Below are 16,491 nucleotides of genomic sequence, written 5' to 3'. Positions count from 1 at the left end.
TTCCCTGTTTCCAAATAGCATGTCTTTAACGGTCATTTTTTCCGGAACCAGTCATTACAACATCCAACTACTCTCGAAGGTGGAGTAGAAAGGTGTAGTATGTCAAAAGATCTGCCTTGAAATGCCCCCCCAAAAACTGATTGTTTCATGTTGAATGAAAACCAAAGACAATGAGGATTTTTTAAAGACTTTAATATGCATTTAATATGCACAACACTCTAAGATATGATTAAAGAATTCACTAAATATAATTTACAAGTAGTAGCATAAGGAATATATAGGATAGTTTATGTAACAACAACAACAACAAAAAAGAAAACTAGGAAAACTCATCAACTTCTTTTGACATCTCCTGGAAAAGAAAAATAGATAAATGTTTAAAGGAAGATAAATCTAAAAAGATATTCAAATATGAAAATAAAACAATCCTGCAAAGTCCATTAACTTAACCTCTGGGATTTTTACAATGTTAATTAGGCAGCTGGATTGAAACATACCTGTATAAGTGCAGTTTTGTTGTAATCTTTCCTGTGTCTGTAAATGCTCTGGCACAACAGAGCATAAAGTTTCTCTAGCTGATTGACCTCAAACCCCTCCGTCACAAGCACAACCTTCTGTAGAAGCTCCTGAATTAATAAAGACAAAATAGAGATTGAAAGCACCAGTCAAACATAAAATCCATTTCAATGTACACACTACAAAGAAATGCTAAACTGTATTTGGGACAAATTTGAAAAATTATTTAAATGAAATTACAAGAACATGTAAAAATATCAAGACAAACTTTTAATATTGGCTTGACAATGCTTTCTTTGACTGAAACTTTTTTTAAATCTATACAGCGCTAAGAGGTCAAATTAGGTATACAATTTGTATATCATACTACTTTTGTGTGTTGATTATTTTAATACTATATTGTAAATGCTGACAATCATGCCAAAAAAGCTGTCGACAAGTTTGTATATCCTTGTGTGACCCCTTGTACACATGTGTTTGTTGTATTTTGGCTTCGCTATATGCAACGCATAATTTAAATAAATTTAAACTGACTAAATAGTGTTCACAACACTTTAGACTGTAATTTAAGGATCGCATAACACAATAGCCTGCCGTTGATTTCAGTTAATCGTTTCTATGGGCGCAGAGCCAACAAAAGTGCCTCTGATAAGAAACCGTTTTTTTTCCCATTGAAACCTGTTTGGGTGTAGAGTAGCATCTCTAGTTTAATTTGATATGCCCCTTTAAAAATGCATTCATTTACACGCATTAGCATGCTGATAAACATGTCCACATACGTGTATTTTGGGACATCATTCCCAAAAAGTTTAAAAAACATGTTGGTTATTTTGAATAACTTTCCACATTAACATCTGTGGGTTGTTCCGCTTCATTTTAATATAAATTGTTATATTTTATTTATCACTGTACAATACGGTTCTATTCATTAACATTAGTAAATGCATTCCTATATTCACTGTGCATTTTCCCATTGAGAATCAATGGGTTAATCCAAAAGCTGAAAATTTTGCTTTCAGAGGCTTTATATGGAGTTAGGATGAAAATAAAGTGCATTTCAAACTGTTCCGAGACCAGTGCAGACAGACAGTACCCTAAAGGTTAAGTCCTTCACTAAATAGGGAGCAAGGGGACATCTTATAGCTTTCTATGCAGACTGAAGTCTGTACACTCCTAAAATGTGACAAAAATTTCACTTTTTGGCTGCATATAATGTTAGGACAACTCAACTTGTTTGGCAGGCATGGGGCGATGGTAATCAGTACATGGATTCAGAATTTATAATGCAAAATTTTATTTTAACATGGTTGGCAGTGACTGGATGAAGCAGGCCATTACTTTTAATCAGAATTACTTATTCAGCTTTATACAAAATCAGCTGTAAAGTCACATCTCGAAAACCTGAATAAACAACACTCCAGGAAACAAATAATTTGATTGAAAAAAAAAAATCAGATATAAAGCTTGGCACTATTTAAAAATGTAGTCGCGCTGTCCACATATGTGAATGGAAAATGCACATAGCAGTCACACTCGGGTCTCAGGAGGATAAAGAATTTGTAGATTGGTGATTTACTTTAAGTTTGTTGTGGTCCACAACAAGAGGCTGATTCTTCTGCTCCAGGATCTTCATGGCAGCATCCACATTGATGAGACTCTGCTGTTCGGCACGGACCCTAAAACCTCTGGTCATTCGTCTCGGTCGGAAGTCTGAACATCAACACATTCAAACACAAATACAGCTTCATGACAAGAGAAACACCACAACTGTTAGAATAAATGCCATAATAAATATGCAGCAAAATGATATTTATTTAGCATCTGCTAATTAAATAAATGTGTGTCTGATATACTAACCTGCTCCTGTACTGTCCTCTGCACTTGTCTCCACCCTCTCTACTGGTTGTGCATCATTTAGCTCATTCTGGACCATCTCTCCATTCGCAACTCCATCCAGTACAGAGGCAGTATTGCAATGTTGTCTTCCCTCATTAGGGTCGAGACTATCCTGTGTTACATTGTTTGGACTGGACTCTTTTGGGTCCTCTGCACCAGCACAGCCATCAACATCCATTTTCTCACATTCAGCATCTTTCAACTTCTCTGCAGCTACACTCTCAGCCGGTTTTCCATCCTCCTCCTCCTCCTCCTCTTCATCTTCATCTTCTTCCCCTGATTCGGCAGTGTTGGGGTTGTCTCTGGAGTTCAAATGTGGGGAATACTTCTTTTTGCTGATGAAGCCATTTTTCCATCGATTCTTCCGGTATTGGTTTTTCTTTTTCTGCCGTGAAGCTGTGAATAGACAAAATATTCCATCTGTAGCCTGCATGAAAGAAAGTCTTCCTCCCCAGGGATGATCAACTTGGCTTTAAAAACCTTTTGTTATGAGGCAATAACCGTAAATAGTTTCAAACTAGACAAAAAAGGAGGAAAAATCCCCACCTTCTACGAAAGCCCGATTTCTCTCACTTGACGATTTGTTACATCATTTAAAACCAGCCACAATCGCAGCATACAGTCATTATATGTACAGAGTTCAACTTTCTTAGCAATGAGTTTCCATGACCTCTCCAGTTGTTTGTGATGAATGAATGAATAGGGATTTTGCTAATGAATCAAGATTCTGCTAACAAATCACTCAGACAAATTCTGACCCAAAACTCTGTATTCGACCAATCCAAATCAAAAGAACAATTAGTCTAAAAATTAGACATCACTGTAGTTTTTCTCTACACAAGAGCAATGCTTAACCAATTAAAAATTTTTGAATGCAGGATAACCAGAACTTGACTATTATTACTTTACTATTATTAATTATAGAAGAAATCTTTTTAGCATTCCCTGATATTTCCATGACTATGGGAAACTTGAAGCCAATTATACGTTTTTAAATGTATCAAACAAAAGCCCCAAATTCTTACACATGGATAGGAGTTTTGTGAAGCTCTATAGCACTAGTGTAAAGGTCTCACCTATATTGTTTCCTGTTTGACGAGGTAAAATCACTGCTGGTGATGCCACAGGTGCAGCATCTTTACTGGATGCTCGATCACTCATATTCTCCACTGTAGCAGAGACCTTTGGTAGCACGTAATAGTAAGCAGGAGTGAACCGTGATGTGGTCTGGCCTAAAAATAAATATAGAAATGTTAGTGACTGACATAATGTTTGGGTTTGAGTGAGACTGTGACAGAGTAAACACGAATGCAGCATCACCTCGTTTTGAGCGCGACGCCTTGATCTCAGTGCAGATCTTCTCAAACTCCTCATCTAATTCATCTCTTATGATGGCATGCACTGTGTCCTTGAGAGCACATGCCCGGTGCCTGATGAGCCGATCTATTGCAAACATAAGAACATATATTACCACATTACACAAATTACAGAACATAATTATGCAAGATCATGGAAAGTGGTAACTCGCTATAATTAGCATAATAGCCTGCTTTAACTTCATTCTCAAAAGCTTGAACAAAATACCAGAATCTTTGATTTGCAAACTGTTCTATCATCTTCAGTATTCACACGCTCGTTCTTTTTTATATACAGTAATGAGCCCCAAATCTGTTTTGCTTTTGTTTTCTCTCACATTTTAATGTTAAATGTGGTAAAATTTCTGTAATACAAGGCATCTCATGGTTAATATTCCCAACTCACCTGAGGGGTCTCTGTCTGGGTTGTACTCGAGGGCATTTTTCCAGATCAGATCCACATCATGAATATAAGCTGCCACCGTGTCATATTTGTGCAAGTCGATTTTGGACAGAACTGTGGACAAGTCCATGGGCTGTTTGATAACAGTAGTGTAATCAGGAACCTGTTCCAATGAAAACAACACGACTTTAGACAGCACATGGCACTGGTTCAACAAGATATCAAAAGCTGGAGAGCTGGCACAGAAGAGTTGTATTTGACTCCACTTCAGCTGTGCCTCGCCTTACCAACGAACGAAATTTGCCGGTTGCAGTCGGAGGAGAGCCAGCACTTCTGTACATTCTGTAGTGTGCTGAACTTACGTATGTTATAGCAGATCGCAAAGTGGCCAATCAGACTGTGCAGCGCTGTATGAAATCAAACACACCTATCTGCTTACCTCCTCTGTGTCCACAGGCTTTGTGAAGGCCTTGAAGCGTTTGTCCTGAGCCAGTCTGTTGGTGACATCCCGCAGAAAGAGGCGGAGTTCCCTAAGCGTGTCCTCCTCCTGTTCTTCTAGTTTCTGCTGCTCCTGCTCAGAGAGCTGGCGGGGAGGCAGCGGAGGGGCCACTGGTAGCACCTCCAGCGCCTGCAGCACTGGGTGACAAGAGTGAGTTTTCACAGGTGAGCATTAAAGCACACCCCACTAAGAAAGTGAAAAACACCAGAAAAAAGAAACACTCACCTGCTTCTCTCTTAGATGCTGGTGCTTTAGCAGCTTGATTTAAAATGAGATCCTCAAAGAATCTGAGCCTCTCCTCCCGTGAAGGAAGTGGAACGCTGAACACCTCACCATACTCAACATGGAACAGGTCCTGTACCTTAAAACCAGCAAACATGCAACAAACATGTCAGACAAGCAATTCACTACTGTCATACAAAGTACTCAATAAGAGAGAAATATTTAAAACAACATGAAACCAAATCTGACTTCATTTACACAATTAATTTAATTGTGATAATTAAACTGCAAAAGTCTGCAATTTCATTAAATGATTGAAAGTGAAGGGGCAACCATAATTTGTATGTAGTCTACAACTCATACTCCAAAGCATGTGTGTAACTCATGATACTGTCAATTTCAATTGTCACAGAGTGGCTTGCAATATGTCCGGATTTAATTTAGCTTTAGGTTCACTGTGTACGACACTTATAACCTGCGGGTGTGAATACAAAAGGTTCACAGGTGAAAACACCGGTTTAATTTTATTTTCCTATTTGTGTATTTCCAAACAACTTACTAACATAGTATAGTGACAATAGGGTTATGATAATTTCTTCTGATGTAACTAAAGCCTATTGGGCCTTGATAAATAACATTAACCTATAACAAGACCTAATCAAATCCCAATGGATAGAATCAAGCTATTTTCCATTGAAACAGACGTTCAGAGACATGCCAAATTACAGAAGTTCATGTTGGGAATGGCACTTCATTTTTAAGCCAAACAAGCCCCTGTACTGGTATGCAGTGTGTACACAGTCTATATATATTTGGTACCTCAGAATAGAGTGTCTGATAAGGAAAGCTGCATGTGGCGAGGAGGAGGCAGGGACAGAATGAAGGGATGCCCTGCAGAAGACTGATGAATGTAGCCTTTAGAGTGGAGCTCACAGTGTCCCACCAGCGCTGGATGTGAGGAATATACAGAATGCTGGGGGCTGTTCTCCTCGCCTCACAGAAAACCTAAGATACAATACAGATCATTTAATAAAACAAGGTCATCTCAGTATCTCGATCTCTAGAATAAAATCAGTCACTCTTGTGTGTTTTTACCTGGGCACAGGCCTCCTCTGGCGTGGCAGAACTGACCCCATACAGCACAGCAATGTCAAGCGTATACACTGTGAACTTTTCAAGGGTGTGAAGAATAGCAGGAGCCAAATGTGAGGTCTGACCAGAACCTGATGTCCCACAGAGCAGCAGTCTGGGCCTAAATGTGGTGGGCTGCTGCAGGGCGCTCCTGTGATAAAGATGATAGAAACTAAGTAAAGCACAGTAATTAATTACACCACTGGATAGTTCACCCAAAAATACAAATTCTGTCATTATTTACTCATCCTCAAGTTGTTCCAAACACCTATGACTGAATTCATTTTTGGGTGAACCATCCCTCTGAAAGAAAGTAAGACTACAGCTCGCCCATGGCAATCAGTGATTTGTGAGGTCATCTTTAACCTGTTCAAATGAAGAGCAGATGCAGCAGGTCCAGCATTCTTCTGTCCTTTATTAGTTGTGCACTCAGAAGAGCCCTCATCTTCACTCTGTAGCAGATCATCTACGATGCCAGTCATGCCCCCTAAAACAGAAAATATTTACTTGGTTAACTTGGTTAATGGACAAATGGACCAGAATGTGTACCGTCCCCACTCAAAAGGTTTCGATTTTAACTACTGTAGTCCTAAGCAGCACCAGAGATGAACAAATGTAATGAATTAATAATTAGTTATAAAAATAACTTGCTGTCTTTACCAGTATCTCTTTTCTTCTTGAGGCCCTGTTCTACATGAGGAAAGAGTTTCTGCAGCATCTCCATGGCATTATTGAGGGCAAAGTTCAGCAGGGGTTCAATAACTGGTGTGAGTGCTTTAGCTGGAGAGGCAACTGCCCTCTGCGAAGCAGGAACTATCTTCCTCATGGCCGTGAGGAAGTCTCGCCCACTTACGCTGATGGACTCCACGTCCAGCAGCAGTTTCTGGGAGGAAGAGTAGATCTGGGGGTAGCGTCTGCGCAGAGCACACAGAGCTGCTTCAGCGCACACGGCTTTGATGTCTGCACCACAGTAACCTGGGGAACAGGAAGGTAGTTATTCTCGCAGAGCACCAGCACAAGTTTTGGCACATGAAAATTTGAGAGAGGAACTGTTATGTGGAATACGAGCTCTTACCAACACACTTGTCGGCCAACTCTTCAACAAACTCGTCAGAGAGCTGCGGATCCCACTGCCTTGTATGGATCTTCAAAATATCTTTCCGAGCCTTAAGTCAGTAACAATATCTTGTGAGCCAGTGGTTCTCAACTTTGGGACAAAAATGTTGCAACCCAACACAGTACCAGAACTGATATTGTACAAAAGTTAACAAAAATGTCCTTGAAATTAAACATGCATGTATTCATTGCTTCATTATTTATTTCCAAATGTCATTACATATTTCATATATTTTTTTTGCCCATGGTTTGAGGATGAGTGTATGTCATGCAATCTGTCCATGCTGGCATTTATTTAATTTGGCTAGTTTCTACTATGTGAAATATGAATTTGCACCAAAATACTGTTGAGTTTAATTGGACAATTAACAACAAAACATACAGGAAACATCTTCTGACTTTTAGAAAATGATGCGCCAACAATCCTAACTATTTAAAATTAAATGTTTATGAGCATTTTAATATTTGTATTTAGCATTGTTTTCCTTTGCTGTCCGTGACCATATAAGAACAGACCTGCAACACATTTTGGGGTTGTGACCCACTGGTTGAAAACCAATGCTTTAAGGACTCCTAAACAAAAACGTTATTTTACAGTATGTGTACTTTCGGTATACTTAGTGTACTTACCCAAGAAAGTACTGAGTAATAATAGGTAACTACATGTACTTAACTCTGGATAAAGTTAGGGTTACCTATTAATTACTATAGTTGTTGCAATTATATAGTATGTAAATGTAAAACAGTACTGTAAAATAAAGTGCTACAAACACCCTTTTCAGTAGTAATGGTTGATTTTGTTTATTAACAGACTAGGGTGGAACATGAACTTTGAATACCTCATTCAACTACAGATCTCAAAACTCACCTCTCTGTCCGGTAGGCTAAAGAGGAACTCTCGATCAAATCGCCCAGGCCGCCTGAGTGCAGGATCTATGGAATCCAGTCGGTTAGTGGCTCCAATCACAACCACCTCACCACGACTGTCCAACCCATCCATGAGAGCCAGCAGAGTGGACACGATGGAGCTTCAGACAAACCCAACATACACACAAACAATCAGATCATGCAATGGTGTTAGAACAGGACAGTGAGAATAGAGCATTAGGTAGATAATAAATAAATAAAAACATACCTGTGTATCTGGTCTTGCCGGCTGGACCGAACAGGTGCGATGCCATCAATTTCATCAAAGAAAATAATTGAGGGACGCATCTGGAATGCCTTTGAAATAAAACAACAGAATATTTTTAATCATGCAGGCTTCCATGAATGATAATCACCACCTTATTTATGAATGAAATGTGGGAAACCTGGTCAAACAGAAGACGGAGCTGTCTCTCAGACTCGCCCACCCATTTGCTGAGGCAGTCTGCCCCTTTTCTCATGAAAAACGCCACCTTCCTCTCACCCTGACTGCACTCGTTCGCCAGGGCTCGAGCAACCAGGGTCTTTCCTGTGCCAGGAGGGCCGTAGAACAGACAGCCTCTGGAAACACACAGCAGAGACTGTCACAAATCAAGATTATTTTTACCATTTTGCATTCTCTCTTAATTGAATATTATATTTTTCCAAATGTAAAGTGGTCTCAGTGTTTTGGTTGAACGGACATTAACGACACTGCATCTGTGCCATGCATGATTAGAAATACATGTTTATTTTAAGTGGTTTTTTATCAATAACTTACTGTAAAGAAAGGAGGATATTAAAATAAGCATTATTCAATGAAAAATGAATTGCCCGGATCTGTTTTTTGGACACACCAAACCTTTCCTCTCAATATGCAGTGAAAGGATCTTAGCACAAAAGTTTTACTCTTTGCAGGTTGCTGCAGAGTGTAAAAGGTAGATCGTTCAAATGAAGATTGCGATGCATCGAAAAAATAAATACTACTTCACATTTAATTATACAGTGTGTGCTATTTACTTCAGTAAATAGGCGTTTTAGAGTAAATCTATTCAGCAATATCAGTCAGTATACCTTGGAGGCTGAATCTTAAACTTCTCAAAGACTTCAGGGTAGAGTAAAGGAAACACAACCATCTCCTTCAGTGCAGAGATGTGTTTGCCCAAACCACCAATGCTGTCAAAGCGCACCTGCGCACACACACACACCCACCCAACAGTCCATTAAACAGCTTGTAATTTTCTCTCTCACTTTTTAGATCAATTCATTTGAAAAATACATACCGTTTGGTCAATCTGCATTGGATCAACATCTGCAAGACTTGCTCCAACTTTCATTCTGTCCTTGTGGATTCCCAACAAGTTCTCCTTCAGTAAATTCATTGGAAGGCATCTAAATGACAAATATGACCAGTTAAATACATACAATGTCAATTGTTTAATATCTGCTTTTAAATACTGAAAGGCTACAAAATCCAAGAGTTTAGAATATCTCAGAAACACTTTGTAAAGAGAAATAACAGGAATAGCTTCTTTTCTGATTGTGTGTATAGCTAAATTTTCTGTTTGATTGGTCTTGTGTGCTCTTAAAAAAAAAAAACTCTTCAAGTCTTTGGAGAGAGAGATGAACAAGATAATTATTTTAAAACAACGCCATGCATAGTATAAATTCTGGCTTTGTGTGCTGTAGTTCTTCCAGGAGAATAAAGCTTTGGCATTTTCCATAGTATAAATAAGGCTTTCTACTCCATCAATGAGAACTATTTTACCTGTTTATTGACCGGTTACGACTCTTACTTCTCCGTCTCTCAAATTTCTCTTCATCAGAAGAAGAGGAGGATGTTGAGTCACTGCTGTGAATGGCATGTCTTCTCCTGAGATGATTTAAGAGGGTGACAAACCACAGAAAAACTCTTAAGAGTTGTATTTTATCAAACTATTATGGCATCAATAAAAAAAAAAAAAACACATTCAACCACCAACACCCTCTTTACCCCAACACCTCTCCCAAAACTCATTTGTGTATCTACTATGTTAACGTGATGTATAGTGTCCTGTGTTGTCTTCCCTCTAAAGATCCCTTAATTTTCCACATGCATATGTGCCATAGTCAGGCCATATGAAAGCTTTCTTACCCATCACCTTCACTCTTGCTTGTACTACAGCACAGCGAGCACAAAAAGAAGTGGAAACACATGAGTGCACAGCAACATGGACACTACAGTGCAAAGCAGTGATGTACATTTTGGTCATTTTGACCGCTCAATGGGCGGTTACTGTCTGCACTATTTTTTAATTGCTGGTCTATGTACACATGTTTTCAACATCCTGATCATTCCAGTTTTTAAGGCACCAAAAAACAGTTGTATGCAAACTGATTGTCTCTCAATTTAGTTCTGCAAGTTTTGTTAATCTTAGTTTCTCTTTAGATGCAGAAGACTAGTACTGACCTGGTGCTCCTCTTTTTGTTGTACAAGCTCCTGGGACCTGCAGAACTGAAGGGATATCTTCGTCTTATCGGGCTGGAGTGACGCTTAAAAAATATGCTCTGCTTTTTTGGCTCTGTAATTTACAAAATAAATAAAATAGAAAACAATCAAACAAAAAGGAATATTAAGGGTCACAGGAAGAGAGGATAAAATTTTAATCTTAAAAAATATCTTAAATCAGATCTGTATCTGATCTGCATATTCAGGGCATAGGTCATTTAATGTAGTGTATCATAACACTAACCTTCAACAGGCACCTGGTAGCGCACAACAGCTTTTCTTTGTCGGAACTCATAGCGTTTCCCATTGTCTTCCTCATCTTCATCTCCCTCATCATCTTCATCTCCCTCATCATTTTCCACCTCTTCACCCTCACCTTCCCCATCCTCATCCACCTCTTGATCACTGTATTCTAAAAAATTAATATGAAATTAATATAAAAAAAAATTTTGTATAGGAATACCTTCTCATATACTCATGTATCTGTTACACGGACTCAGAACTGCTTCATCACTGTTTTAAGTTCACAGAGCAAACATCACTGGACGTCCTGTATGTTCGTTGTAATGTGCATCTAGCAAAGTTTAAAGCAATAAAAGGTTATATATTTAGTGTCTTTATAAACTATTATTCTGTGGCACCCAGTCTTCCTTTACTTTAAACTCACAGGTAAGCTAAAATATAAATAAAAAGGTTCCAACAGTGGAATTTGAAACTTTTGGTAATTTAAGTCTCAAATGTATAAATTTTATTTAATTAGATTACAAATACCAAAACACTTGGCATCTGCAAACAAACTACACTAAAATTAACTTTTTTTAAATGGCAATTACTTTTAACCAACTGTTCCCAAGTTTTAGCGAATGTATGAAGTCCCCTCAAGATGATCTAGCAGAGTAACCACAGGTGTAGTTAATCACATTAACCATGGACATATTCCATCATTTTTATTGTGAAGCAGGATAAAAGAAAGCATTACCATTCTCCTGGTTGTCAGAGCTCTCCTCTTGTGCGCTCACTGAAGATCTTGTAATCCTTTTCCTCTTGGCTCCAGAGAAAATTCTCAGATTCTAAAGAGCAACACAAAAGCAGTTGAATGAAATCCAGGCAAATCAAAGGTGTTCTCGACTCAAGTTATGAAGATCATGTTGCACCTCTTCTTCCTCACTATCTCTGCTTCTCAATCTACGACGCATCTTCTGCATGTCATCCATCTTCTGAAGAACAGCCTCCGCAGTGCTGAAATGCACAAAAACAGCCACTGAGAACCATGAAAATTTCCACATGAAAAGCCATCAGATTCTGAAGACTATATGATCATTTTGACGACTGTATCTCAAAGAAAATAAGATTAGTCCCTAGAGGTGTGAATTATCACTGGCCTCACAATTCAATTATGATTCAAAGGGTAATAATTTGATTATAAAACGATTCTCGATGTATCTTGTTCTTCAATATCTTTTTTTTCAGTTTCTTCAAAAAAAGATTTTGGCGGGAAAAAAATATTCAATGAAAACATCAACATCTCCCGAACCGCTGCCTTGTCATTATTTTCTTCTGTGTTTCCCCCCATTGTGTGCAAATTAGTGCAATTATAGGTGCGAGCTTGTCTTTCATGTTGTTTGTTGGCTTCTTATGAATAAACTCTCCCGTTGCTATGTGCGTGGGTTTGTGAAAGAATGTCAGGATTGTAGTTTCATTCGGGCATAAATCATGTGTTTGTGGTCATGTGTTTGATACAGAGGGTAAATGGTCTGCACTTATATAGCGCCTTTTTAACCTTTTCGGTATTCAAAGGGCTTTACACTGTTGACTCGTTCACCCATTCAAACACATTCATACACCAATGGCGGCAGAGCTGTAAGGTGCAAACAGCGAGGGAGCAACTTGGGGTTCATTGTCTTGCCCAAGGACACTTCGGCATGTGGAGTCGTGTGGGCAATTGATTCGGAGTTCAGTTTAAATCACGGCAGAGCAGTGGTGCATGCCAAAGACAGATGTAGAAACAAAGACGCAAGTTAAGTGCATACACTAAAGTCAAGTACACAAACACGACTGTTTGCAGACCAGCTGTAAGGTGCAAACAGCGAGGGAGCAACTTGGGGTTCAGTGTCTTGCCCAAGGACACTTCGGCATGTGGAGTCGTGTGGGCCAGGATTCGAACCACCAACCCTGCGATTAGTGGCCGACCCGCTCTACCAACTGAGCCACAGCCGCCCACAATACAGCTGGTCTGCAAACAGTCGTGTTTGTGTACTTGACTTTAGTGTATGCACTTAACTTGCGTCTTTGTTTCTACATCTGTCTTTGGCATGCACCACTGCTCTGCCGTGATTTAAACTGAACTCCGAATCAATTCTGATTCTTTTGAGAATCGATTCAGAATCGTTCGAGTATGAATCACGATGCATCGCTGAAACAATTTTTTCAGCTCTATTGGTCCCTTTTCAATCAAAATGATGCTGGGGCCAGAGTCAGTGAAGTCAGGGGATCTGCAAATCTCTTAGAACCAGACCATTGACTTCCACTGACTTCATTCAAAAAATAGCCACTTTTCCACCATTGGGCAAACTGCTCAAACAGAGCCAAAAGCCCCGGACGTCGTGCCACAAGACCAAAAATTATCTACATTCCCACCATCGGGCAAATAGCCCCACAGCGTTGCCTGAAAACCAGCCCTTAATACGCCGCCCTGGTGCTAACGTCACACCCTGCCCATTTCACAAGCAAGAGGGAAACTTAAGCTGAGGTATCAGACTCTAGAGACTAGCTAGTAGGGCTGGGCGATATGGCTTCAGAAATTATATTTTTCAGCACATTGATGATATTCGATATCTCGATAATTATGTTTTTGCTCTGAAATAGCATAAAGTGTTTTTTTTTATTCAGAGAAAACATCATTTCATCTAAACATCCATTGTAGCTATGTACATTTAATATTTCAAAGGCATTAAAAACAAATCCTGTTTTCCACAGTTTTTCACTAAACACTGAATTCTTAGTATTTTCAAGATAAGATTTGTTCAAGTAATTCATATATTTCTGTCCAATTTACTTCACGCCGGTTCATTCTGAATAGCACACAGACCACGTTTATCTGTCGTTAATCGCAACCGTTGGCAGTTAAATAAATCACATATCTCCATTTTGATTAATTATACAGCCCAGAGGGATTGTGAAATTAGTCTACTGATACACTCAATTAAACTTAATGGCTAAATAAAAGGCTCATTAAAATCAATTAGATATTCACAATTGTGTTGAAATTTATATAGTCAGCAAAATCATTGTGGTTATATCGTGGGTATTTGCTCACCCAGCCCTACTAGCTAGCCCTCTATATGAACAATGATATGTACTATGCACACAATTTGTTTTACATTTTCCCCCGAACCTGTTGATATACAACTTGGCAAGTTCTGCGACAATATACCTCATAATATTTTTGTTCAGCAGACTCCGTCGAAATGACAGTGCACATTTTTATCAGCCCAAATATTCATAAGAACCCTGATTTCGTCTACTGACCATTATTGATGATAATCCGTTCTCCATTGATCTGTTAAGGTAAACTGGCAGCTAGACTTGACCCTACCTCAATCCCCAGTTGCCCTTCTTTGGCCCAACGATAATCGACAGGCCGGGTCCAATGGCTTTAGAGGAGGCTCTATGAAGCCCCGGAAGTGACAGTGGGAACGCAACTGGCCCTGGAATGCACTAGCACACCCTCATTTGGCCCAATATTGGAAACACGGCCATTGACATAACTGACCACATTACTACATGGCCTCTGATGTTACTGATTTGTGGTTTAACAAGCAGGAACAGAGAAATAAAAACACAGGGAACAGATCCAGATTGAGCAATGGGTCCAGCACAAGCACCCTGTCAGTGGAAAATGGGTATGTTTTTAGGTAGTACTGGTATTTCAGAACATACTTCGTGATGAGCCTGTCATAGAGGACCGACTGGTTCCGGGCATCAAGCTTATATCTTGTGATTCTGGAGCTGCGCCTCACAGAGCTGTCCTCTTCTTGCCTTTGTATACGAGCACACAGTTTCCGAGAAGTCGGAGTCTGTTCCACGTCATCTGAAAAGTCATGCATTGTTTTACAGTAAGCTGTCAATAAACAGTCCCGCTGTATGATGTAAATTCTACAGACAGACATTCACACCTGTGTGTTCATCAGCAGATCGCTCTCCATCTGCCTGAAATCTTGGAGACTTCCTATCAACAAATAAATGTATAAATAAATAAATACAAAAATGTATGCAGTGTCATTTCTGATAATCTGTGATTAAACAAATATGAGAACAAGAAATTAGACCATGACACTTTCTAACCTCTGCTTTCCAATTGTCTCATCTTTTGGAGGGGATTTGCTGGTTTGTCCATTCATATCTGCAAAGGTGACAGCATGTCTTCCTCTTTGCGCTCTGCTCCTCAAGCTGTGTTCCTCCTTTACAGACAAAAATCCCTAAAAAAAAAAAAAAATCAAATAGCATTCACACATGCTGGATGACATGTAATAACAGCAGTATCTTATTTGCCATACAAACGGTTTAAAAAATGTCATTTTAATTGAAAGACCAGCCTACATTAAATATTTCAACTGTTTCACACCACAGGACTATTTAAGTGAACTGCTAAACATTGTTAAAAAATATTGGTTTCATAACGAAGCTGTACCATTGAAACAAAAAGCAATACAACGATAAATGACATGCATCTGTTATGTAGCGAATTCATTGTATTCCTTTTGTCACAATTTAGCTGTTAGATTAAATTTTACTCTCATTTAAGATCACTACTTTGGACCTACACCATCCTTTACACACCATGTGTATTTCACACATTGTATGTATATACTGCAGATTGTCTAGTGTGTAATGTTGTTATGAGCTCTAATGATATTCAACTCCTTATTCCTTACACTTAGTTTACACTTTTAACTAATTTTGTTGGCCAATACACGTGAATTCTAATTGGACAATTACCAATCTACAAACATCGCGTTATTAAATAAGAACTTCATTCAGAGGCTCGCAATGTAAAATAATGCGCAGATCGAATTGTTTGTTTTTGTTTTGTATAAACAAAAATCTCGCGCGCTTAATGAACGTCTGGCGCTCTTTTCAGCGCCCTCACCAAAATGTTTTGACAGCTAATGTTTTACTGTCAGTCGACTGAAAATGTACTAACATATTAGTTTGTAAGGAAATTCACACGTAGGCACAATTTACAATTGTCTACCAAATTAATTTTAAGCACAAGCCTGTGTGTAAATAAGTCATTTACACTTGATTTTGAAGTTCATCTTGCTTGAGTAATAACCCTGTATTCTGATCTGTCAACAACCCAAATAATAAAAACATCCCTCAGGGACCAACTGTGTACATTATTACTGATCTAAAAGAAACGTCATCTTACAGATCGAGTAGTTAGCTTGTATTTTGGAACAGTAAACAACTCGCGCGCTCATTCAAACGCCTCGCGCGCTTTTAATCGCCAACTTTGTTTTGACTGAGCGAGCTTTTCACTGTCAGTCAACAGAATCGGTCTAAATATATTAGTACATGAAATTATACTTATTGACTCACATTGGCCGGACTGTCCTCGGTGCTCGTTATACTGTCATCATGGGCCTTTTTTAGCCGCGTGGACTTTCGCTGAGGCGGGTTCAGCGACAGAAACTCCGAGCTCGAGTCCATATCACCGTTACTGCGTAACATCACCATCTTTAATGCGCCTTAAAAGACCCTTAGTCACTTTCAACAGTGTTTATCCAAATTTTAATAAGTCGATTACTTGGAGCGTTAACACATCGTTTTGAAAACGTACTCCGCTCCTCCTTGATTTCTGGCGCCACAAACGTCACTTATAGTCGATGTACACAACGCAAAACACGAATATTCTGTCGAGACGTAAACTAGAGCCGTTAAAAAGCTAATAACCACC

At 39.0% G+C, this 16,491-nt stretch overlaps 1 protein-coding gene across 1 annotated transcript; it reads right to left on the bottom strand.

The window, feature by feature from the left end:
- Positions 1 to 216: 216 nt before the first annotated feature.
- On the bottom strand, positions 217 to 16,395 carry LOC127655927 (ATPase family AAA domain-containing protein 2-like). The gene is made up of 28 exons (XM_052144001.1): positions 16,134 to 16,395; positions 14,877 to 15,010; positions 14,708 to 14,760; positions 14,472 to 14,622; positions 11,687 to 11,771; positions 11,512 to 11,602; positions 10,777 to 10,944; positions 10,494 to 10,605; positions 9,813 to 9,917; positions 9,328 to 9,436; positions 9,119 to 9,234; positions 8,452 to 8,626; positions 8,274 to 8,362; positions 8,007 to 8,166; positions 7,098 to 7,188; positions 6,683 to 6,997; positions 6,389 to 6,509; positions 5,987 to 6,173; positions 5,711 to 5,896; positions 4,895 to 5,030; positions 4,610 to 4,806; positions 4,174 to 4,333; positions 3,733 to 3,855; positions 3,489 to 3,644; positions 2,374 to 2,808; positions 2,093 to 2,226; positions 498 to 626; positions 217 to 352 (listed from the first exon to the last, which is right to left on the bottom strand). Exons 1-28 carry the CDS (start codon positions 16,269 to 16,271, stop codon positions 320 to 322), a joined length of 4,089 nt encoding a protein of 1,362 aa, XP_051999961.1. The 5' UTR covers positions 16,272 to 16,395; the 3' UTR covers positions 217 to 319.
- Positions 16,396 to 16,491: the final 96 nt, after the last annotated feature.

The sequence above is a fragment of the Xyrauchen texanus genome, chromosome 15 (genome assembly GCF_025860055.1).
Source record: "Xyrauchen texanus isolate HMW12.3.18 chromosome 15, RBS_HiC_50CHRs, whole genome shotgun sequence".
NCBI classification, from domain to species: Eukaryota; Metazoa; Chordata; class Actinopteri; order Cypriniformes; family Catostomidae; genus Xyrauchen; species Xyrauchen texanus.
Note: the sequence above shows the minus strand (reverse complement) of the source record. Positions and strands in the feature narration are given on the sequence as shown.

Bases quoted from the DNA above. Each gene is read 5' to 3' on its own strand.
- LOC127655927 (XM_052144001.1), bottom strand. From the start codon at position 16,271: ATGGTGATGTTACGCAGTAACGGTGATATGGACTCGAGCTCGGAGTTT. The intron at 14,623-14,707 runs GTGTGAATGTCT...ATGACTTTTCAG, and splicing joins ATCTGCTGATGAACACACAG to ATGACGTGGAACAGACTCCG. The intron at 6,174-6,388 runs GTTAAAGATGAC...TCTTTATCACAG, and splicing joins TCTGCTCTTCATTTGAACAG to GAGCGCCCTGCAGCAGCCCA.